Source organism: Herpailurus yagouaroundi, unplaced genomic scaffold (assembly GCF_014898765.1).
Source record: "Herpailurus yagouaroundi ecotype Mexico unplaced genomic scaffold, PumYag 159, whole genome shotgun sequence".
Lineage (NCBI taxonomy): Eukaryota > Metazoa > Chordata > Mammalia > Carnivora > Felidae > Herpailurus > Herpailurus yagouaroundi.
In genome coordinates this window covers 80749238-80775405 of record NW_024412400.1, presented here as the reverse complement: position 1 = coordinate 80775405, position 26168 = coordinate 80749238, and the positions used below count along the sequence as shown (strand labels likewise).

Sequence of the window (26168 nt, the reverse complement as noted above, 5' to 3'; positions counted from 1 at the left end):
AGCAGAACTGTAAACACGGCCCCTTCATCACACTATGTTCCTACTTCCCGGGGCCTTTACATTTACCAGCATGCCAGCTGCTGGCACAGGCTTTTTCTCCTCAACCCCAGAATGCAAATCTGGAAAAAGCCACACAAGTTAATTAGGAGGGCTGGAATTACATCAACTCCCTGTGTTAATAATTGAGTGCCTCATGGGAAATAAAATATAATATGCCATAAAAAATGAAATTTGTCTGGTAAAACTAATGAAAGAAGGGAAATGAAAGATGAGAGAATGTGGGAATAGTATGAAAATACAGATTTCTTATCTTTCAAAATGGAGGTTCAATATATGCTATTGAAGATGACACATCAAGTGGAAACATTATTTGGTCACTGAAGTAACTGAAAATTATCAGTATATTTTCATTTTATTTTTACTTTTTTATTTTTTAGAGATACAGAGAGAGTGCTCAAGTGGGAAAGAGAGGCAGAGAGAGAGAGAGAGAGAGAGAGAGAGAGAGAGAGAGAAAGAGAGAGAGAGAGAGAGGAGAATCTTAAGCAGGCTCCACACTCAGCACACAGCCCAATGCACGGCTCGATCCCAGACCCTGGGATCATGACTTGAGCCAAAATCAAGAGTTAGTCACTCAACTGACTGAGCCACCCAGGTGCCTCTCCCTACCCCCCATAAGCATCTTTTTAAAAAAGTTGAATGACAGCAGGGGAGGAGCACCTGGGTGGCTCAGTCAGTTGAGCTTCTGACTCTTGATTTCCACTCAGGTCATGACTTCACTGTTCATGAGTTCATGCCCTCCATCAGGCTCCCTGCTAATAATGTGGAGCCTACTTGGGATTCATATTCTCTCTCTCTCTCTCTCTCTCTCTCTCTCTCTCTCTCTCTCTCTCCCCTACTTGCACTTTCTCTCTCAAAATAAATAAATAAAATTGTTAAAAATGAATGACGGAGAAGTACAAAAGACGATGAAAGAAACAGGTTCTTATTTGTTAAAATACATGGGCTTATATTAGCAAGTGAATAGATAACAGTCAAAAAGGCTAGGATAGGGGCATTTGGGTGACTCAGCCAATTAAGCATCAGGCTTCGGCTCAGGCCATGATCTCTCAACTCACAAGTTCCAGCCCCACGTTGAGCTCTGTGCCAATAGTTCAGAGCCTGGAGCCGGATTCAGATTCTGTGCCTCCCTCTCTCTCTGCCCCTTCCCCGTCCTAAAAATACTCTTCTAAATTACATTTACAGTCATTAGTAGAAAAAGACTATAAACTTTCTTGTTAAAAGGGAACTATACTCAATAGAAAGCAAAGGAAATCTAGAAAATATGGTAATATATTTAGAATAACATAATAATACAAAAATCAAGAGGGAAGGATGAAAATCAAAACTGTCATATCAATATATGTAAATAGGTTAATCTTAACAATTTGAAGAAAAGATTTCCAGGTTGTATCACAAAACAAAATTCAATTATATGCTGTATATAACAACATATGAAAAACAAAGAGATTCAGGTTTAAAGTAAGAACTAGGAAAATATATATGAAGAAAATTTAAAAAAAAACAACATAAGGTTTATAATATTCACCCCAAACAAGACCAAAAACAGACAAGGCACTAAAGAAGGTTAAATTTATAACAAAAAACATAATCTAAAATAAATATTCAAATTCTGTGTTTCTACATCAAACAAGGTAATATCAATATTCACAATGTAAAGTCACAAAAGTTAAAAAACTAATTAAGGAAAATTTAATTCTCCTCTCAGTCTATGACAGATCAAGTAGCCAAAAAAAAAAAAAAATAATTAATTAATAGACAAAGACAGAGAAGACATATGAAACATAATGATAATGTATCTAAACACTAGTTACCAAATTCTGCACACAGAAGTAGAAACTGCATATTCAAATATTTGTGAAATGTTGATTAAAAAATAACTAAGTATAAACCTATTCAGTAAATCCAAAAACACAGAAATATTAGAGAAGACATTCTCTAAACACAATGTATAAAATTAGAAATTAATAATATATGTCAAAGGAGTAAAAATCCTTCCAACTTAAAAAGTTACCTCAATCATATTCTTGAATCAAAGATAAAAAAAGAAATAACAGGGCATGGGAAATATAATAAAATGGTACGAAAGATCTGGAAAAGCATCTGGAAAAGATCTGGAAAACCGCCTTGGCGGTTCAATCATTTGAGCATCCAACTCGTGATTTTGGCTCAGGTCATGATCCCAGTGTTGTAGAATTGAGCCCTGTAATGTTACAGAACTGATCATGGAGCCTGCTTAAGATTCTCTCTCACTCAGGGCTCCTGAGGGGTACAGGTGGTTGAACCTCCAACTTTGGCTCGGGTCACGATCTCATGATTTATGAGTTCGAGCCTTACATCAGGCTCACTGCTGTCAGGACAGAGCTTTATTTGGAGCCTCTGTCCCCCTCCCTCTCTCTGCCCCTGCCAGCTTGCACTCTCTCTTTCAAAAATAAGTAAAACATTAAAAAAAAATTCTGTCTCCCTCTGCCCTTCTCCTTTGCTCACACACTGTCTCTCTAAAATTAATTCATTCATTAATTAAACTTTAAAGAAGTTACAAAATGCAAGAAAGAATATACACAAATAGCACAATAGGAGATACGGAAAAATGTAAAAGATAATAAATGGGAAAATTAATTCTTCTATAATGAACAAATAAACTCAACAGGTGGTACTTTGAAATCAATCAGTCAACTATTAGTTACGTAAATCCTGACACAAGGAAAGAAGTATTATATATAAAATAAACTTTTATTATTCTTTTAATCATCTGTTTTCTTACTTTTCTCAGTCCAATGAAAATTTAGAAATCTGAAAAAAACGGAGTGATTTTTCTAGTAAACTATAAACTACAGAAACTAACTATAAAGAGAGAGAAAGTCTAAACATGCCAATACCATGGAAAAAATTAAGAAAGTTGTAGTGCTACTCCTCCTTTCAAAGCATCAGGTCCAGGCATGTTGATAGGTGAAATACACTAATCATCTATGTAAAAGATAAAGCCATTTCTATATCTGGTAAAGTCAAGAGAGGGGGGAAAAAACAAAACAAAACAAAAACACTTTTTTTAAAGTTTATTTATTTTGAGAGAGACAGAGACAGTGCAAGTGGGGGGAGGGGCAGAGAGCGAGAGCGAGAGAGAATCTGGCTTCACACTGCGAACACAGAACTCAATATAGGGCTCAAACTCACAAAACTGAGATCATGACCTGAGCTGAAACCAAGAGTCAGACGCTTAATCAATTGAGCCACCCAGGTGACCCAAAAACCAGTCTTTTAAAAGTTAGCTAATATTAATACCAAAATTTGCAAAGACAGCCCAATAGAAGAAAACTAAACATCAATCAAATTTATGAATATTGATAAAAGAAACACTTTCAAAAATTATAAAGAATATTCAATGGAATATTATATTAAATATAATTATACCATGTGGCTTTGTACCTTGAATGTGCAAAAATGTCTCAGTTTTAAGAAATGTGTGACAGAACCCATTATATTAATTAGATTTACAGAGAAAAATACACAATCATCTCCAAAGATGACATAAAATTATTTGCAAAAATTCAATATCTAGGCATAAAAAAAATTCAATATCTAGCCCAGCAGACTGCCTATTCTGAAAATAACTAGAAATTCTACACAAAACACACACACACACACACACACAAAACAAAAACAAAAACAAAAACAAAAAACAAAACAAAACAGAAAAAAACAAAGAGCCCTCTTCTTACCCATAAAACTTCTACCTATGGATTTAAAGAATAAAGGAAGTCTACACAAAGTCCAGGAGGAATAAATTTGAAAGTAACCAATATACCAAGAGCCAACAAAATATGACCTATTCTTAAGAAAAAATACAGTCAATGCAGGAAATCTTGAGATGATCCATAATTTGAAATTATCAGGAAGAACCTTAAAGTAATAATTATGCTAAGTAAGGTAAATACTAAGTAAAGTGAACTATGCTAAGTAAGGACAATACACTCATTCAGAAAATATGTGACATCTTTTAAGAGAAATAGAAAATAGAAAAGAGTACTAAATGGATGTTTTAAAACAAAAAGAACAATAATTGAAATAAAAGAAATTCTTGATAGACTTAACAGCAGAATGAAATGACAAAAGAAAATGTCAATAAGGTGTGAAGTTGGATCAATAGAAACTGCCAATCTGAAGATGAGATACAGACTGGAAAAAAATAGAGACTGAGATACCTGTAGAATAATAGCAAAATTTCTCTTATACATGTAATTGAAACATCAGGGGAAAAAAAGAGAATGGAACAACAAAAAAAAAAGTTTCAAAAAGCAATAAGCTCAGATTTCCTGAATTTGTTGAAACATAAAAACTTACAAATACAAGAAGCACAGGGAATCCCAAGGAAGATTAAACATACACACATACATATACCCCTATGCACATCACAGTCAAACTTCTGAAAACTAAAGATAATGTTAACATGTGAAAGCAGCTAGAGAATACACAGAATAGCAGTTCAAATAACTGTGAATTTCTCTTCAGAAATTATGGAGGCCAAAGACAGTGGAACAACATTTTGTGAGTACTGAAAAAAAAATGTCAAGACAGAATTCTCTAACTAGAGAAAACTCTTCAGAAATGAAGGGGCACCTGGGTGGCTCAGTAGATTGAGTGTCCGACTCTTGATTTGGGTTCAGGTCATAATCCCGGGTTGGGCTCGACATTGAACATGAAGTCTGCTTAAGATTCTCTCTCTCTCTCTCTCTCTCTCTCTCTCTCTCTCTCCCTCCCTCCCTCCCTCCCTCCCTCCCTCGTTTTATATGCATATTTCTGCCCCTCTCCCTGACTCGTACTCTCTCAAAATAATAAAAATTAATAAAAAGGAATGAAGGCTAAATAAAGATGTTTTTAAAAATACATCACCAATATACTACAGTACAAGAAATACTAAAAAGGAATTTTTCATGTAAAATGGCATCAAAGGGAAATCTGAATCTCCTGGAACAAAGATTATCAGAAGTGTATCAGAAATGAAAACATGGGATCACCTGGGTGGTTCAGTTGGTTGAGCATCTGACTTTGCCTCAGGACATGATCTCACAGTTCATGTGTTCAAGCCCTGCATTGGGCTCTGTGCTGACAGCTCAGAGCTTGGAGCCTGCTTCAGATTCTGTGTCTCCTTTTCTCTCTGCCACTCCCCCATGTGCTAGCTCTCTCTCTCTCCCTCAAATATAAACAAACATTAAAAAAATAAAAGTAAATAAAACCATGTATTTAAATAGAAAATACAATTATATATCCTAATTTTTTTGGAATATGTACAATTTCTTAAAACAAAATTTATAACATTATCCTGTTTAGATTAAAATGTAGGGGCGCCTGGGTGGCGCAGTCGGTTAAGCGTCCGACTTCAGCCAGGTCACAATCTTGCGGTCCGGGAGTTCGAGCCCCGCGTCAGTCTCTGGGCTGATGGCTCAGAGCCTGGAGCCTGTTTCCAATTCTGTGTCTCCCTCTCTCTCTGCCCCTCCCCCGTTCATGCTCTGTCTCTCTCTGTCCCAAAAAAAATAAATAAACGTTGAAAAAAAAATTAAAAAAAAAAATAAAATGCATATAGAAGTAATATGCATGACAACTGCAACTTATAAAAGGTCAGTAAGGAGGTGTTGTAAATAGTACATGTATGGTACGTATATGTATGTAAATATGTATTTACTTATTTAATGTACCTTATGATGTTTTAACATACTAAGGAAGCTTTCTGTCTGGGGAGAGATTGCCCCTCTTGGGGCTAGCCAATTTTTAGAGATAGCAAAGGACTCAGCCTAAAGTACACCTTTGATATTCATATAAAACAATCCTGAACCATACATCTTCTATTTGGCCCATACACCCCATGAGGCAATATTCTTCTGCCTTGATCAATCCAGGTTCAGGTACTAAGCAACAGTGGATCTCCCCTACAGCTTAAAGTCTACCAAAATTATTTAAACTACCCAGTCCCAAATTGAGTACCCTGTCATGCCCTGCCTTTCCTGTAGAAACTCTAGTAACACCCATGGTCTAAGTTCTCGTATAGCTCCTGTCCTTTCAGCCTCCTGACCAACACTGGTGACTTCCTCTGAGGGGACTCCCTTTCTTAGACCTGTGAGTACAATAAACTTTCTTCCAAGCCTCCTTCTCATATCCTCGTATGGCTACACTGACTTTATCATACTATATCAAACATTTACAGTTCTAGAATAATAAGTCTACAAGGTTTCTATGTTAAAAGTGTAGTATTACAATATTAAATTTAGGTAGACTGTGAAACGTTAAGTACCTATATTATAATTCCTTCAGCAGTGGTTCTCAATATGGAGTGATTTTGCCCTTAGGGTACATTTGGTGATATCTGGGGACATATTTTGATTGTCTTAACAGAAGCAGGATGTTACTGGCACCTACTGGGTATAAGCCAAAGTTGCTGCTAAACATCCTACAATGCACAGACCAGCTTCCCGTACCAAAGAATTGTCCTACCCAAAATGTAAACAGTCTTCATGTTGAGAAACTCTGCTCTAAAGCAACCACAAAATTATATAAAATGTTATAGCTAAAAAGCCAACAGAAATATTAAAATTAAATTATGAAAAGTATTTAAATAATTAAAAATAAGGTTGAAAAAGAGGACTAAGAAATAAATCTAAAAAGGGAAAATGGAAAACAAATAATAGGTAGACTCAGGGAGCCTGGGTGGCTCAGTCGGTTAAAGCATCCAACTTCGGCTCAGGTCACGATCTCATGGTTCGTGGGTTCGAGCCCTGCATCAGGCTCTGTGCTGACAGCTCAGAGCCTGGAGCCTGCTTCTAATTCTGTGTCTCCCTCTCTCTCTGCTCCTCCCCTGCTTACTCTGTCTCTCAAAAATAAATAAATGTAAAAAAAAAAAATTAAATAATAGGTAGACTCAACTTCAATCAAATCAAAATTATACAAAATGTAAAGGGACTAAACACTCCAATTAAAAGGCAGAGATTATCAGAATGGATTAAAACTATAACTCAATTATATGATCTCGATAAATATACTTTGAATACAAAGACATGGACAGTAAATGTATTATAAAAAGATTTGCTATGTAAAAAAATAAGTATAAAAATGATAACCAATCCGTAATGAAAAAAAGGCTCAATTTTTCAGGAAGGCATATTAATCATAAATATAATGTACACAACAGATCCTCAAAATACATTAAGCAAAGAATAAAGAGAAAAGAAAACTCCACAATGATAGATTTTAACATTCCTTTCTCAATAACTAATACAAAAATGGACAAAAATCAGTAAAAATATAGATAACCTAAACAATACTGTCAAACACAAACCAATTGATATTTACAATCCCAAAATTTTGTTCCAATGAATATGATACATTCACAAAAATATACTATAGTTCAGTCAATAAAACAAGTCTCGATTTATTTACAAGGATTAAAATCAAGGCCATATGTTCTCTAAATTAAAATGAAAGAATATTAAAATCTCAAGAAAAATATTTGGAAATTAGCCAGTACAACTTCTAAAGTATCCATGGCTCAAAGAAGTAATCACAAGAAAAATTAGAGAATACTTCAAGCTAAATGAGAGTAGAAACACAACATATCAAGCTTTATGAGATGCAGTAAAGGCAGTGCTTAGAAGGAAATTTATAGATTTAAATAGTCATATCAGAAAAGAAGAAAAGGCCTAAAATCAATGCCCTTGGGTTTCAAATTAAAAAGTTTTAAAAAAGGAAAGAAAAGTAAACCAAAAGTAAGTAGAAGAATGGAAAAAATAAATAAATAAAAAAGCAGAAATCAACTAAATAAAAATCAGACAAAAGTGAAAATTAGCATTTAAAAGTATATTCTTGTAAAAACCAACAAAATCAATAGGTCCACTGACAGAAAAAGAGAGAAAACACAGGTCATCAAAATCAGGAAAGAAAGGGGATATCACTAAATGTCTTATAGACATTAATGGTATAATAATGGAATATTATTTAAAACTTTATGCTTTCAAATACAGCACTGTAAATAAATGTAACAAATTCCTTGAAAAATACAATTTACCAAAATTGACACAAAATCAAAGAATTGTGAGTAACTCAATATTTATAAAACAAATTAACAAAAATGAGTTGTTTTTCTTTATCTCACTGGCAAAGCAAAAAAGATTCATAATGTGAGATATTGGTGAAGATGTGTAGAAAAGGACACTCTTACACTTTGTGGGAGTGTAAGCTGGTGTCACCTGTTCAGAAGGCAATTTGGCAATATCTATCAGTTAAAATGCACATGACTTTTGACCTAATAATTCCACTTACAGAAATTTACATTATAGATACATTTAGACATCTATCCCAAGTCCTATACACAAGAATATTTATAGCAGAATTGCTTATAGTAGCAAAGGTAAAAATAAATAGCCATTAATGAGGGGCTGGATAAATAGATTACTTTTTAAAATAAATATTCTGCACTATTTAAAAAACTGAGGTTGATCTATAAATAATTATGTAATAAAATCTCCAATTATATAATAAAATCTCATTGGGTCAAATAACTCGAGGCAGAATAGTTTACAACATGTGCTCCCATTGAGTAAAACAGTTTATGATAAATGTGCCTGTGCAGATGTACTTACAAATGTGTATAAACCCATTACATACAAAGACATACAAAGACATCTATACTCCTGTGCATTTGCTATTTCTATTTCTTTAAAAAAAAGAAAAAAATAACAACATGTAACTATTGACTATCACCTAGGGTAATAAATCTTGAGAACTTAGAGTATGGGGTGGGAGAGATATTTCCTGAAAATAAACATTCTGTGATATTATAAAAATATTTATGATTGCTTATATTATTGAAAACCCACCAGTTCAAAAAGTTAGTGAGCTAAATCAATTTGTCACATCATGCATCCATGAAAAGAATAAATTAAAGCATAGATCTTTGATATGGTATGCTTTTTGTAAGGAAACCAATCACTTGATCAAACTGTGCTTTTTTTCAACATTTTAGAAAAGTTTTTCTGCTCTCACTGTGTGCCAGGCCCAATGCCAGATGCCAAACAAACAAACAAACAAAAAGGTATTTTCCCTCAAGTTGCTCACCAGGAGATGGGAAAAGCTCACAGTCAAAGGCTCAGAGGGAGATTGCTGTCCTGGCTTAGATCTAAAATGTTTAGGAAAGGGGGCACCTGGGTGGCTCGGTCAGCTAAGCATCTGACTCGGCTTCAGCTCAGGTTCTGATTTCACGGTTCCATAGGATTGAGCCCACTGTCAGCACAGAACCTGCTTGGGATTCTCTCTCTAGCTTTCTCTCCACCCCTCTCTCGCTAGGGCACGCGCACACATGCACGCTCTCCCTCTCTCTCTCAAATAAATAAATAAACTTTAAAATGCTTAAGAAAGACAATTCTTTCCAAGACCATAACAAGAACTTAGTTCAGCAACCCTGCTCTGTAGACCTCACCAGGTATCTTGGTAAATGTCAACATCTCTGAGATAGTTGAGGTCCTTTCTACCAAGCGTCCAGGGAAGATCTCAAAGAGACCTCTTTCAAGAAGAGCTATTGACCATCATAAATCCTGTCCACTCAGCTTTACAAAATAATTTCAATTTCCAAAGGCATTATACTGTTTCCCACCTCCACTCCTTTGGCTCTGCTGTTCCTTCAGCTTGGAATGTTAAATTTCTGTTCTCCATCTTTGCCTAATTCTTACCCAACGTCAAATACAGGCTCAAGTCCTTCTCCAGTAGAGCTTCTCTGGTTCCCTGCCACACAAATTGTATTGAGAATCTTTCTTCCATGATCCCACAGCTCTTTCCCCCTTATAGTCAACCATTTATTTCTCATGTGCCCTTGGTAAAGTCCCAGTTTACTTAAAGTTGCACCCCTGGTGTCTGACATAGAATAGGAATGCAAAGATTATTTGATGAATTCAACTATACAGCTTCACTTTTCTCCCCTGGGTGTACTTGGATTACTATACTAAACTGAACTTTGTGACTGATTTCCCTGCATGGCATGCCCTCCACTGCACCATTTTCCAAGTCTAAGACACCACACTCACTTGTCCAGTGACATCCCAGGGAAGACAAACTTGCCCAGGCAGATGCGATACACAGCGCTCAGGGGAATCCGCTGCAACTGCACACAGCTGAGCATGATGAAGTCATATTTGCAGATCCAGAGAGTCTTGTCTGTGACCAGCAAAATCCTCTCCTTCTCATTGTTCCAATGATCTATCCTGTGGGAATCATCACAGAGAATAAAAGTTAATGGCACGGTCTTTTCAAGTTAAAGATAACAGTACTCATTGAAACATCTCTACTAACACAGAAGACAGGGAGGTTTGATCACCTCAGAAGAGGTGCTGAGGAATAACTATCCTTCCTCTCTCCTTCTTTCTCTCTCTCTCTTTCAGTCCAGCCCCATGACCAAGGGAGAGGGGAAGATGGAAGATTGCTAACAAACAAACAAACAAATGTTCCACAGCCACAGAGTTCAGAGATGATTACCCATGAAGGGATCCATCGGGGGAATGGCAAGATGGTATCATGTTGGCAGTCACCTGATTCATGTTCCTTCACATCTTCCCTGTTCATCAGAAAACCTTTATCTTCCTCCAAGGACACCAAAACATCAATTTTTCTAACTCAATTCTTACCACAAACTTTACTCACTACACACTAGGTTATGCTAATCTCCAAAAGTTGCATTGCTGAGTGGAGAAAAAAAATGGAGACTTACACAAAGGTGCACTGACCTCCAAGCCAACACAACACCTACTCATCCTATCATATCCTTGTGGTAGAAATACAGCCAAACTAGTGAAGTGGGCCAACGACAAAGTAGACACTAGATAAGTTTTCACCAAATTGATTTGCTTTGGACTTGAGAGCCTTTTAGGGCATGCATAGAAAATTCTAACTCTAACAGAATCTCCAACAGAGAAAACAAGAAGAGATCTGAACAGTGGTGTCTGGCTAGAAGAAAGTGAGCATGGTCTATAAATGCCCTCACCCACAGCACTTTTGCTGTCTATCTATACTATAGCACTCATGACTTGTATTAGAATTATTTCAGTACACGTTTGTTTTCCCCAAGAGACTGAAAAGGATGATCTGTGATTGGTTCATACCTGAATTCTCACTACACAGAATCAATCTAATGTAAAGATAGACTAGGTAGTCCACGCCCATCCATTCTCACACAGCAAACACAGTGCTATTTTTTTTTTTTTAATACAAACAGAATGACATCATTCCCCTGTTTGTTAAATAGCATCTTTTTGATCCTAGGAGCAAACCCAACTCACGTAAATGGAACTACAAGTCCTTGTATGGTCAGGCCATTGCCCAACATTATTTCATAGCAGGCTAAGAACCCTCACTGTCCAAATCATGGTTCAAATGCCTCATTCAAGGAGGATTTCTTAAGGTCCTATATCAACTTGGCCCTTTATCATGCTCTCTCAAAGCATCCTGGTCCTTCTTCTTTTGTGGACCTATTGCTTTTTGTAAGAAGGAATGAGATAAAAATGTTTAGAAGTCAGTACCATGTGGACATTGACGATCACAATAGACATGAAAATACAGAGGGTTGGACAATGTCAGTCAAGGTGAGCTCAGTATCATGTATGTGTGTATGTTCCACAAAGGCAGAGACCATGGCCATTGGGCTACTCACTCTATCCAGCTCCTGTCAAATAGCCCACACTAAATAAATATCTTTCTGGTGAATAAATGAGTGCCAATAAAAACTTTTGGAGGTTGCTGGGCTGGATGAGGGCCAGTATGAAAGTTGCCAGCTCTATCACTTACTCTGTAAGATAGGACACTTCACATGCTTTTGACTCACGTTCCTTATCTGTGAAATGGAGACAATACTAGCACTCTCCTGAGTTTGTGGAGAGGATTAAGGGAAACGACTCTCAATCAGTGCTCTATAAATCAGCGGTTATTATCACTGGCAGGGGCCTTAAGTGTCTAGGGAATTTGGGGCAGCCCAAATATATTCCATTCCTCAGTATAGCATAATCTAAACACAGACAGGCAAGACGAGTCAGGAGTTAAGTCACTGCAAGGAAAAGGTGGATGTGTGAAAGAGAGGAAAAAAAAGTTTGAAAGAGAAGAAAAGACAGAAAAGATGATGAAGGAAAAACAAGAAGGGTAAGAGCATTGATCATGGCGGCCATTATGTGGTATAAGTATTAGCTTTACATCCCCCACAACCCTTTGAAGAAAGTCACATCTGAAGTCAGTCAACTAGAATATGATACTAGAGTCAGTGGTGTAGAGTCTGAGAGATGTGGTTTAAATCGTGGTTCTACTGGGGCACCTGGTGGTTCAGTCAGTTAAGCTTCCAACTTCAGCTCAGGTCATGATCTCACAGTTTGTGAGTTCAAGCCCTGCATTGGGCTTTCTGCTGTCAGCACAGAGTGCTTTTTGTAGCCTCTGTTCCCCTCTCTCCGCCCCTCCCCAACTCGTATTCATTCTCTCTCTCTCTCTCTCTCTCTCTCTCTCTCTCTCTCTCTCAAATAAATAAACCCTGGTTCTATGGTTTCTATCCACCCCAACAACACTGCCATACTCAACCCCTGTTCCACTGAGAGAAGGAAAGAATTCTAGATCATCTGTTTTATACTCTCAATCTTAGTCAGAAAGAGACCGGGGGACTCTGAAATGTCTTATCAGATATCTACATAAATTTCTCTAAATAGCTTGCATCTACTTAGCAGTAAGTTAAAAGCTGCTGCCTAATAAACCAGACTTGGTTTTAGTCTAAAAAAACTACAGCTTTTGGTTGAATGGTTTTGCTGAAAATGTCAGCACTCCATAATGAGATTTATTTTAAAAGGTAAAGGATTTGGGAAAAAAGAGAATTCTTTTTAGGAACACAGAGTGCTCTGCTGTGACACAGATTCTGCATAATTTACATGTCGGGAAAGTCTGAATTCAAGTAAACACATGGGGTTATAAATAGTTTGGGGCCACATCTCTAGCTCCTGGGTGGTATATGTATTTATTTAGACTTCAATCACACCTTTTTTTCCCAAATAACTCATGGAAAAAACATTGAATTTCATATTCCCGACATTAACATAATTGAACTTGGGTTGGCAACAATATCCACAACAAATATAGGGGTAGAAGTAGCAATAGCATATTGTGGAGACTTACAAAGTCCTTGGATACTGACGGTCCTATGAACCTGAGAGCAACCCTTTGGACCAGAAGTTATTACCCTTATCTTAAAGACAAGGTAGAGACATGAAACCCAGCCATGGTATTGGCTTTCTCCCCAGTACCATCCACCTCCAAATAGAGGACCCTTCAGTGTGGTATGAGAATACAGTAAAACCAACTTCTGGAACGAGCTGATGTGATGATATATACCACCCTGGGGCTGCTGTCTCTGGGAAACTTTTCCCCTGAGAAAACACGCATCGCCATGCCTTTCAAACCTCATCCTCTTGCAGTGTTCCTTATCTGGGAGAAGAACCCTGCTTCCACCCGTTTATGCAAGCTGGAGACTTCGGAGGGAGTCATTCTGGACCCCACCTTTTCCTCAGCTCACATGCCAGGTCCTAAACATTTGACTCCCCAAAAAATGTCCGAAAACCATCTACTTACCTCCATCTGAACTTTCACCAACCTGATGCGGTCCCCCCTCATCTCCTGCTTAGACTACTGCGATCACCCTCTCACTAGGTTTAGGCTACTAGTCACCTAGACCCAGTTTACCTACTGGAGGGAACTGCTCCAGTTCCCTCCTAACCTCTCCACCATACTGTAGTGAGGCAGATCTTTTGGGGAAAAAAAAAACAGATTGGCCTTCACGTCTTCACTTTGGCTGCAAACATTTCAACAGTCCCCCAGAGCTCTCACAAGAAGTGATAGAAGTTCTTCATCTGATCTAAGAGGCTGTCCACAGTCAGGCCCTATCTACCTATTCAACCCCATCACAGGCCAAGTCTCTCCACTCACTCTTCTTGATCTTTCAGTTTCTTGTATTCACCATGTCCGCTGCTGCTAAGGGGACCTTTGCATATGTTGCTCCCACCTGATGTTATTTCCCTAACTGCTCTAGGGCGGAGTTCAATTACCCCTTACTGAGGCAAACTTACCCAGACCTCTGTAACTACTTCTGCTCTTTCTAATGTACACTTTCATAATACTATGTATTTCTCCTTCATAGTACTTATCCCAGATGCACTTTTACAGTTATTTCTATGATAACCTAATTAATGTCTGTCTCCTCTCCTATACTATAAATTCCACAAAGACAGAATCAGTTCTTTGCATTTTGTCTCCAAAGGTTGTATGCATCCAAAGTATATTTCTGACACCAATTAGTAAAGAATGAACAATCCTTGCGCTGTGCAAGCCATATGCCTTGGCTCACGCTGTTTGGGAATCCTATCCTCACGTTTACACACTGCAATACTCCCCCATAAAGTAGCACAGTTTTAAAAACTAATCAGTAACAGTGGGAAAATGTTTGTGCCATAAAAGTCAGAAAGAGCTGGATACAAAACGTCACCTTCAGTGTACTTCCAACTTTGCAACAACAACAAATACATAGATCAAAATGGTAACACTGATTATTTCTGAGTGCTGGGATTTCAGATGACTTTCATTTCTTTCCATGCTTTTATTAGTCAGAGCTTAATTTCTTTTTATGATGAACATATTCTACTTTCATGATAAAGAGAGATTTTTAAAAATAATAAATCTCACCCATCCTTCAAACTCCCAGTTTAAATGCTATTTCATGGAGACTAACCCTTACCAATCTCCACCCCACACCCTGCCAAGTAGATGTCCTCTTTCTTTTCATTAAATACATATAAGCTTTCTATCATCAGTACCTCCGCTGTGGTTCAAGTCACAATCTTCTCCATATTACAGTGATTTCTATCCCCAGAATGTCCTCATCATGCCCCACATTTGATGAGAGACCCTCCAATGTAGAGAGTTGTTTCAGTCCTGTCTGTGTCCCTTCACTATGCCCAACACAGAGCTGAGAGAGAACCTGGCAAGTGAGCAGAGCTCGAAAAACTAAAACCATACAATTTATCATCTTAGTTGTGTGAGCCAGACTCTCCTGGCAGAGGATTTTCCACATCTCCTTTGCCACTGCTGTTCCTCAGCACTGTGTCATGTCCCTGCTTGATGAAGAAGGGCCTGGACACCCCAATGTAAAAGGGAATTTCAAAACTCCATGAGATTTGTGGTTTCCCGGGATGACATCAGTTTTGCCAGCAGAGGGCAACAGCGAACTAACAATGACAGGCGACCCATCAGAACAAGTTTCCAGGGCCCCCACCTAGTTATTCAAACCATTCCAGATGCCTTCCCAGCGGCCCCTACCCTACACCTAACAACACTTTCGGCTGCTCTCTCAAAGCTGTGTCAAATCAATTTGTGAATTAGAAAGAATTTTCCTCCAAAAAGATTTTTCGAACATTCTTCCACTACACTCACACACACACACACACACACACACTCCATTCAGTAGAAACATCTTCTCTAATACTGAATAGAGTGACTATACCTGGTTTACAAATCAACCTTCCTTCATGTGTCCCTCAAGCCGCTTAGCATAGCCCAGCCCTTGAAAGAAGAAGGCAGTTTCTTGGCCGGCCAGAAATCGGCAACCAGGAGGGAAACACTGAATCATTCATTCCAAACATATTCCCTGAGCACCCACTGGGTTCCAGGCCCTGAAGAGAATCCAGTTTGGGTTTGCTCTTCAAACACAAACAGATGAAAAATGCATGGCATTGAAGCAAAGCAATTTCCCTCCCCCTGAGGTAAGTGAAGTCTTAAAAAACCTTTAGCTAAATAATCCACATTAAATTCTTTCAATAATTTGGTTATTCTTTCCTGGGGCTTCTCCAATTTGTTTAAAATAGGGGACCCTCCAAGTAAACACAGTATTCTAATAAAAACCCAATGTCCACAAATCTTCTCTGTTCTCAGATCCCCTGACTTGACTTCCTGTGGTTCAGTTTTTCTCCCCCTACCCCCATGGAGCCTGGTATGTACCAAGGTCTGTGCTAGCTACTGGGAATACTGAGAAGAATATTCTGCTCTTAAGGAATACACAATTCTTTAAGATGTAAGGTGAACCATGTAGAGAAGAGCTAATATGGCACCCAAAGTTGTGATGAGATTTTACCATTTTAACACAAGTTCACAGACTCAGGTCTCCAGATTCCCAGCCCACTGCCCACAGGGTTGAGGAAAAGGAACCCCTGACATCTATCTATTTGATGCTCTTGAAGAATGTTCTCCCATGAACACTTCATTTCCTGCTATTTGGTGTAAACTCTCAGTGTTGAAAATCACAAGTTGCAAAGAATGAATGATTTTTTGGAACAAACACACAAAAAGAGTTTTCAGGAGTATTACTTTTTTCAATACTTTTTAATGTATGCCAGTGTAGGACAGACCAAGTGCCCCCATAAAACATAGACAGGATGGATCTGGAAACATCCATTCATGTATCTACAAAGACTAATTTTTCCTGAAGTAAGACAAATCCACTCTTGGGGCTTCATATGGTTCTACTTCATCAAAGGAAAAACAATGGTCTTTCCCCCTGCCCCAGGAAACAAAGGAGTCTTTGAGTTCTAAAAAAAATATAATAAAACAATAAACAAGAAGTTTTAGTTAGGAAATTATACACATGTGTGTATGTGTATATGGACATGTGTATATATATATACATATATATATACACACACACACATATATGTATGTATACGTGTATACACATATATGTATATGTATATATGCATATATATACATACACGTGTGTGTATGTATATGTATACATATGCCAATTCTGAAGCTTCTTAGATCTATATGCACATAAGAATAATTCTGCCACATATTTTTCTTAGGTTAAAATAAAAAGCACTCATCTATTGTGGTCTTCTCTGAATCAGGTACTGGGCTAAATATTACACACCCCTTTTAATCTTCATCAAACAATCCTGATAAATACAGGTGAGGAAACTGAGGCTTGGGGAAGGATAAATGACTTTGTTTGCCCTCAAAATGCATATGTGGAAGCCCTAACACCCAAAATGAAGGTACTAAGAGGTGGGGCCATTGGGAGGGGATTAGGGTTAGTTCCCTTATAAGAAGAGGAAGTGACAGGAGAACTTCTCTCCAGGATGTGAGGATGCAGTGAGAAGGCAAGCCAGGAAGAGAGCCCTCGCTGAGAACCAAACCTGTAGGTAGGCATTTTGATCTTAGACTTCCCAGCCTCCAGAACTGTGAGAGAAGTGTTGTTTAAGCCACCCAGTCTATGGGTATTTTGCTATAACATCCCAAGCTGACTAATACAGGAAGTTAACCTGTTCCAAAAAAACACAGTCAGGATTCATCCAAGATACGCTTCACCTTAAACCCTTGAGCTCTCTTCTTTACCAAACCACCATTCATTAGCAAGGCAATGAAATCTCTTCATTTAATCAATTAACATTGCTGAGTGTCTATAAAATTGACCCTTGAACAACATAGGTTTGAACTGTGTAGGTCCACATATGTGCAGATTTTTTTTGTAAATATAATACAGTATTGTAAATGTGTTTTGATTTTCTTATAACATTTTCTTTTCTCTAGCTTATTTTATTGTAAGAATAAAGTACTTAATATATATACAAAATAGGTGTTAATTGACTGTGTTACTGTTAGGGTTTCTAGTCAACAGTAGGCTCTTAGTAAAAGTTTGGGGAGTTGAGAGCTACACAAGGAATTTGACTACAATTCAAAATTGAATTGAATTTGACTACAATTAAAAATAGTGGGGGCTCTGTAACCCTTTAGCCCCTTTGTTGTTCAAGGGCCAATTCTACTATATTAAAGACATTATGTAGGTTCTCAGACTATAAAGCCCTCTATAATTATCCCTATCCTTAAGAGATTATAATTTCATGTAGGAGAATATAAATAAATCAAGTATTATGGTATAGAGTGATAAACAATAACATGGAAATTTGTATACAGTGCCATGGAAATCCCAGCTAATGTCTAACATTGATCTAATGCTTACTTTGTATGAGTTTTTGGTATATGTATCTCATCTAAGTTACTTTTTTTATGCTCACAGTAATCCTGTGAAGAAGGTAGTATCATTATCCCCATTTTACAGATGAGGAACGAAAACATAAAAAAGGTTACATAACTTTCCTAGTTCTGGAATTGGAATTCAAACTGAGGTGCCTGTCTCTAGAGCCAATGTTTTTAATTAACCACTCTGCTCTACTGAAAGGCATTTAAAGCCACCTAGGAAGTGAGGCAAGGCTCTGGATAAAGTGTGTTTCTCGAAGCTTTTAAAGGATGATCAGGAGACGGCTTGATGCAGAAGGCAGATTAATTAATTTTAGACAGAGGGAACAGCATGTGCAAACACGCACAGAGACATGTACAGAATGACTTGTTGGAAGACATGTGTTTGCACAGTATGTAAATGGAAATCATGAAAACAGAATTACCATAAAAAGGGAGGATAGCACCCACGAAGATTCTGACTCAGGATTGTGGATATGAATTCCAGGCATCTCTCCTTTTAAAAGCTGTCCAGATGCAGAACCAAGGTTTTGAAAGACCAAGACATTCTCAGGAGCTGATCTAGGAATTTGAATCAGACCTACGAATTCCCAGGCACTGAGGTGGAACCGTTTTGAGCCTATACTCGAAGAATTTGTAGGCAGTGCTGGAAGATTTGAAGATTTACCCAACATTTCAGACTGGAATGCCTCAAAGTATTTCTAAGGCATGCTTGTCCAGTCCAAATAATTAATCACACCCTCCCTCAGTTTATCAAAATTCTTTAACCTCCAGAGATGAACTTCTGCTTCTTGGTCTCTTAACCAAGATAACTTAGATAAGAGAGCATCACTGTATTATGTCACAGTCCCAACCAGGTCCTCGCACAGAGAAATTGCTTTGTGAATGTTAATTCCGGTTTTTATACCCCTTTCCTGAAGGCAAACTGCGCTTGACCAGTTCTGTCAATACTCCTGTGAGCTTAAGACTCATTTTAACCACAACTGGGTCTTAATTTCCTCTTAAATTTTAAGTGCTAGATTCCTGAGCAGCACTGGGCTTCCTATCACACAGGCTAGGAGTTAGAGATGTCATCCTGCCCCTTACTAGCTGTGCAATCTTACAAAAGTTACTTATCTTTTCTAAGACTCATTTTCCACATCTCTAAAATGAAAATAATAATAATACTTTCTGCCCCTTACTAGCTGTGCAATCTTACAAAAGTTACTTATCTTTTCTAAGACTCATTTTCCACATCTCTAAAATGAAAATAATAATAATACATCCATACCTCATAGTATTGTTGTGAATTTTAAAAATAGTACTATAGGGGTGCCTGGGTGACTCAGTCGGTTAAGCGGCCAACTTCAGCTCAGGTCATGATCTCATAGTCTGTGGGTTCAAGCCCTGCATCCGGGTCTGTGCTGATAGCTCAGAGCCTGGAGCCTGCTGCAAATTCTGTGTCTCCCTCTCTCTCTGCTGCTCCCCCGCTTGCACTCTGCTCTGTCTCTCAAAAATGAATAAACGTTAATTTTTTTTTTTAAATAGTACTATAGAGCACTTAGTAAAATACAAAGCACACGTAAAATACTAAGTTGTGCCTTGGTGGCTCAGTCAGTTAAGCACCCAACCCTTGATTTCAGCTCAGGTCATGATTTCACAGTTCGTGGAATCAAGCCCTGTGTTAGGCACTGCTCTGATGATGCAAAGCCTGCTTGGGATTCTCTCTCTCTCCCTCTCTCTGCCCCTCTCCCACTTGTACACTGTCTCAAAATAAATAAAAATAAAAATAAACAAAATAAAGTACTCAATTGTTATTAGCTATTAATACAAAGGTGATGATGGTGGTGGTGATGATGAAAAAGAAGGAGGAAGAGAAGGGGGAGGAGGATAAAACAACAGTGAAGAAGAATTCTTTTAAATTCCCTTTAAACATTTTTGCAACATTTTGATTGAATTAACAAATAAATTCATGAAAGGTGGTTAGAAGTAAATCCACTCAAAGACAGCTCCTCAAAACTATTACACTTTTCAAATATACAAAACCTTTCCATTTCAATTTCCTAAAACTTAATAAAGTAGTCATTAATTCCATATATATAACACAAGTTTTTGTCTATTTGCCCGTTTGCTTGTCTGACACAGCTGGGTATACTTCATTATATTGGAAATTATAGTTAAGTTACCCTGACTTACTTAAAATACAGACTAAGCATTTTATATGAAGTTCCCTTTGTAGACAGCTGCCATGGGAGACCTTAGAAGATAAGGACCAGGAATAGGAGAATCAAAGACCCAACAGGAAACCTATGAGTGTGTCAACTGCAGGAGTCATGTTACACTCATTTAGGATTCCTGGACAGAGTAACCAATAGCAAATTCAGATATGAACCCAAGTAAGGAGCCACAAGGGCAGGCACTAAGGATTGTGCTCAAAGTCATTGATTTCGAATCAATTTTCTTCTGTGTGGCATAAGGAAGGTGTTTCTTCACAGAAACAATACCAGGTATCCAGTCCAGAAATAATCCCCCCTAATGACCTGACAAATATTTATTGAGCCATTATTATGCTCCAGGCTCTAAGGGTATAGTGGTGAGCTAAGTTCCTGTTCCTCCCATTCTTGCATCCTATAGAGGAAGGCACACCAACAAAGGATATGGGCACATAAATATAGAGATCTAGATAAAAGGGAGATGGGAATATCTGTGGGAATAGTATCTAGATAAAGTGAACAGCTAGTACAAAGGCCTTGAGGTGGGATCCATCATGTTTCATAAAACAGCAAGGAAGCAGGCATGACCAAGCAAAGGAAACAAGGAGGCTAGTGGAGGGAGATATAAGCAGAAGCCATATCACATGCTAGAACCACCACAATTTCTTTGCGACTTATGGATGTTTTTCATATTAAGTGGTTGTTATTCTCCACTTCACAGATGGAGAAACCAAGCCCCAGTAAAGTGACATGCATCTAGTACTAAGTGACAGAGGCAAGACCAGAATCCAGCTCTTTGGACCCCCAGCCCAGGCCATAACTTCCCATCTAGCTGCTTCTCACACTTATTTTTCCTACACAGCCAGGCAACTTTGTTCTCCGTGTCACAGTACTACCAGTAAGAGGATATTTGAAAAGCTACACAAAAGACAAGACTCTGGGCACACCCCATCCTTCTCTCTTTTCCACAAAAGAACTGAATTGCTATTGAATAGCTCAAGTCCCCCACAGCACACCAGGGGCTAACAGGAGGCCCACCCCCTGAGGAGCTCTCTCCTCCCCTGAATTGACTTTGGGGTATTCACTTGATCAGAAGCCAAAGAAGCTGGCAGGAGAACAAGGCCTAATTTTGAGAAGGCAGCAGAGAGGAAAAAACAGTGGGACAAGATACAACAAATGCTCACTTCTTGCCACCTCCACTGTTTTTTTGTTTTCGTTTTTGTTTATTTTGTTTTTTGTTTTGTTGTTGTTGTTCTTGTTGTTGTTGTCATATTTTAATGGAAGAGCTGTCTGTTTACTGAACTATGTTAGTTCAGCTCCTTGGGTACAGGAGACACAGCCCAGATCAGGCAAACCCAAAAAGAAGAGATAAATACTCTGAGGAATCCCACAGAAATCCAAGAGCAGGAACTATTGCACAGTTGGGCTTTATGAAAGCTGGAAAACCACAAGGAATGAAAACTACTCCCTCAGAGGCTGTCTCTATCACGATTTCTATGTGTCTCCACACATGGCATCTTCTTCCTCTTGACCGTCAGGCTCCCTCTGCTTCCTACCAGTGTTTGCTCCTCTTTAATTCCACCTTGCCCATGAACTTTGTTTCCTTCATCCTGACTGTACATGAACTTCCAGATCTACTTTCACAGCCAACTAGCCTCTATAGCTGTTTCTCCCACTTTAAATCCTCAAGATCAGGAATTCTTTTAGTCCAAATCATACCTTTGAGCTGTCTTTTTGGGTCACAGGCCAGTTAATGGATTAGCTCCTCTTTTTTTTTTTTTTTTAATGTTTATTTTTGAGAGAGAGAGACAGAGCGCAAGCAGAGGGAGGGGTGGGGCGTGGGGCCGGGGGAGAGAGAGAGAGAGAGAGAGAGAGAGAATGAGAATGAATGGATCCAAAGCAGGTTCCAGGTTCTGAGCTGTCAGCACAGAGCCCAATGCGGGGCTCGAACCCATGAACTTCGAGATCATGAACTGAGTGGAAGTCAGACACTTAACCAACTGAGCCACCCAGGCACTCTGATTAACTCCTCTTTATCCTATCAGCTATGGCCAGGGGCTAAAGTCACGCAATAGAAAATAGGAACTGCCAGTGAGCGGCATTTTATTCTTCTTTTTCAGAACTGTTTAAGCTATTCTAATTCCTTTGTGTTCCCATACAAATTTTAAAATAATATTGTCTATGCTTGCAAAAAATCTTGCTGAGATTTTGAAAGGAATTATGTTAAATCTATACGTCAAATATTGGAGAATTGATATCTTTACTATATTGTCTTCCAATCTATGAATATAGTATGTCTCCATTTATTTATATCCTCTTTGATTTCTTTCATCAGTATTTGGTAGCTTTCAGCATACAAGTCCCATATATATTGTATTAGATTGACATTTATGGATTTTTTTCTTGATCATAAATGTTTTATTTTTAATTTGTTTTCAATTATTTAATGCTAGCTTCTAGAAATATAACTGATTTTCATACGTTGATCCTGTCCTGAAACTTTCTTAAAGTAATTTATTAATTCTGGGAAATTTTTTGTAGATTTCTTAGAGTTTTCTACAAAAATTGTCATGCTATCTACAATTAGGGACAGTTTTTCTTTCTTCCTTTCTGATCTGTGTGTCTTTTATTTCCTTTTCTTGCCTTATTGTATAGGCTAGATCTCCCAGTACTATGTTGAATACATAGTGAGAGTGTACTCTTTTGCCTTCTTCACAATCTCAAGAAGAAAGCACTGGTCTTTTTCCACTAGCATGTTAATTACAGGTTTTATGTAGATATTCTTTATCAAATTGAAAAAGTTCCCCTCTATTATTTTTCTAAGAGCTTTTATCATAAATGGGTGTGCTAAATTCATCAAATGCTCTAGCAGCATTAATTGACCTGATCATGTAATTTTTCTTCTTTAGCCAGTTAATAAGGCATATTACACTGATTAATTTTCTAACATTGAACCAGTCTTCCGTCTCTAGACTAAACCCTCTTGGTTATGGTAAATAATTGTTTGTATGTATTGCTGAATTCTATTTGCTAACATTTTCATAAGAATTTTTGCATTTATATTCATGAGAGATATTGGTTTGTAGTTTTATTTTTGAATGTCTTTGTCTGGATTTAGTATCAGATTAATACTTGCTTCATAGAATGCACTGGGAATTGCTATTTCCTCTTCTATTTTCTGAAGAAGATTATGTAAATTGGTGTTCATTCATCTCTAAGCATTTCATAGAATTCTCCAGTGAAACCATCTGGGCCTAGAGATTTCTTTTTTCGGAGGCTTTAATTACAAATTCAGTTTCCTAATTGTTATAGGGCTATTCAAATTATCTATTTCATGTTGAGTGAGTTGTGGTCATTTGAGTGTTTTGAGGAATTGGGCCATTTCATCTCAGTTGGCGAATGTATATGTGTAGAATTTTTAGCTGTAATCACTTATTATTTTTGTGTACTTATTATTTTGTAGTTTGCAGGGTCTGTAGGGATATCCCATTTCATTTCTGATATTGGTAATCTGTATCTTCTTTTTTTTTGTCAGCCTTGCTAAAAGTTTCTCAATTTTATTGAACTTTTTAAAAACATGTTAATGTTTATTTATTTTGAGAAAGGGAGAGAGACAGCAAGCATGCATGTGAGCAGAGGAGGTACAGAGAGAGAGGAAGGAGAGAATCCCGAGCAGGCTCCATGCTGTCAGCACAGAGCCCAATGTGGGGCTTGATCCCACAAACCGTGAGATCATGACCTGAGCCAAAATCAAGAGTTGGACGCTCAACCAACTGAACCACCCAGACACCCTAAAATTTTATTGAACTTTTCAGAGAACTCTGCTTCATTAATTTTCTCTAATTTTTATTTTTATTGGCTTCTACTCTTATCCTTATTATTTCCTTCCTTCTGTTCCCATTAAACTTGCTTTCTTATTGTTCTTGAAACAGGATTTTGGGTCATTGGTTTGAGACTTTTCCTCATATGATGTTAGCATTCTTCCTTTGGTGCTGTAAATTTCTCTCTCAGGACTGCTTTAGCTGAATCTCACACATTTTGATATGTTGTATTTTTATTTGGATTTGGCTCAATGTACTTTTGATTTCCATTGAAAGTTCCTCTTTGACTACTGGATTATTTAGAAACATGTTGTGTTGTTTCTAAGTGTTCAGAGATTTCCCTTTTATCTTCCAGTTAGTTATTAATTTCTTGTGTGATCCCACTGCAGTGAGAGAACATACTCTGAATTATTTCAGTTCTTTTAAATTTGGTGAAGTTTGTTTTGTGGCTCAGGATATGTTGGATCTTGGTAGATGTTCTGTGGGTGCTTAAAAAGAACATGTATTCTGCTTTTCCTGGGTGGAGTGTTCTATAAATGCTGATTGGGTTCTGTCGGTATGTTGAGTTCTAAATCCTTGCTGACTTCCTGCCTATTTATGATATAAATTATTAAGACAACGGTGTTGAAGACTATCATCATGGATTTGTCTATTTCTCCTTCCCATTCTGTCAGTTTTCATTTCACATATTTTGCAGCTCTCTTGTTTAGTGCATACAGATTTAGGATTGTTCTGTCTTCTTGGTGGATTGACCATTTTATCATTACACAATTCTCTTTCTGTCCCTTGTAATTTTCCTTGCTCGGACATCTACATTTTTTATTAATTCACAGAGCACAGCATTTTAATTCTTAAACTTTATAGTTCTTTCTACTAAAAGACAAGTGGAAGCAGAGACTCCTTCTTCTTCACACGGTTTACTCTTCTTAGACCTACCCTATCTTACCTAAAACAGGGCATCTGGGGACAACCTGGATACCTCAGAGAGTAAACACAATTTCCTGTTTGTTAATCAGACCACATGTTTATTCATAAGAGTCTATAATAGTTGTTTGTATAACAGCTGTAGTGACCCAAATGTGTTGATAGCCTCAATATTAAGATCGAGGTCTTATTTATTTTTTTTTTACTAAAACACACATTGGCACACCCCTAAATAATCAAGATGAAGTTTAAATTATTGGTAAATTATCTCCAGAACCTATTACCTTTCTAAAAATTATTTTTCTAAAACTCCTTATTTCATATCTTTCAGTAACTCAAACAAGAAATGCCTATCATGGTCACGAAGGAAACAGAACGGCAGTAGGATGCTGTAAATAGTAAACACTTTCAAAAATAATGATAATGATAATGCCTTCATTTCATTTCCTTGGTATAAATTATCCTACCACAGGGGCACCTGGGCGGCTCAGTCCGTTAAGCGACCAACTCTTGATTGTAGCTCAGGCCATGATCTCATGGTTCATGGGTTTAAGTCCCATGCTTGGGATTCTCTCTCCCTTTCTCTCTGCCCCTCCCATGCTTGCGCTCTCTCTCTCTCTCTCTCTCTCTCTCTCTCTCTCTCTCTCTCTCAAAACAAATAAATAAACTTAAAAAGAATTATCCTACCACAAATGATTTCAAGAAACCAAGGTAAGGTCACTGAACATGTAGTTGGAAGAGATGCACACAGTGTCTGTCATGACCGGGAGAACCTAGCAGACATCACTGTAAAGGGAACAAAGAGAGGTCAGTGCAAGGTAATGCGGAATGACAAGATGTTGGCAAACTGGAAATATATACTCTATTTAAAAGCATTTGAGGGGCCTCTGAGTGGCTCAGTCCATTAAGTGTCTGACTCTTGATTTCAACTCAGTCATGATCTCACAGTTTGTGGTATCAATCCCCATGTCACACTCTACTTGGGATCCTCTCTCCCTTTTTCTCTGCCCCTCTCCTGCACTCACTCTCTCTCTCTCTCTCTCTCTCTCTCTCTCTCTCAAAATAAATAAACATACATTTAAAGTAAATAAAA

At 37.8% G+C, this 26168-nt stretch overlaps 1 protein-coding gene across 5 annotated transcripts in view; it reads right to left on the bottom strand.

Annotated features, from left to right (window-relative positions):
* TPRG1 (tumor protein p63 regulated 1) overlaps window positions 1-26168 on the bottom strand; it is a 215739-nt gene that overhangs the window by 64578 nt on the left and 124993 nt on the right. For all 5 annotated transcript variants that reach the window (XM_040481075.1, XM_040481078.1, XM_040481076.1 and 2 more), the window contains one exon: window positions 10122-10298. In XM_040481075.1, the coding sequence (XP_040337009.1) occupies window positions 10122-10298 (177 nt within the window). The remainder of the gene's footprint in view (window positions 1-10121; window positions 10299-26168) is intronic.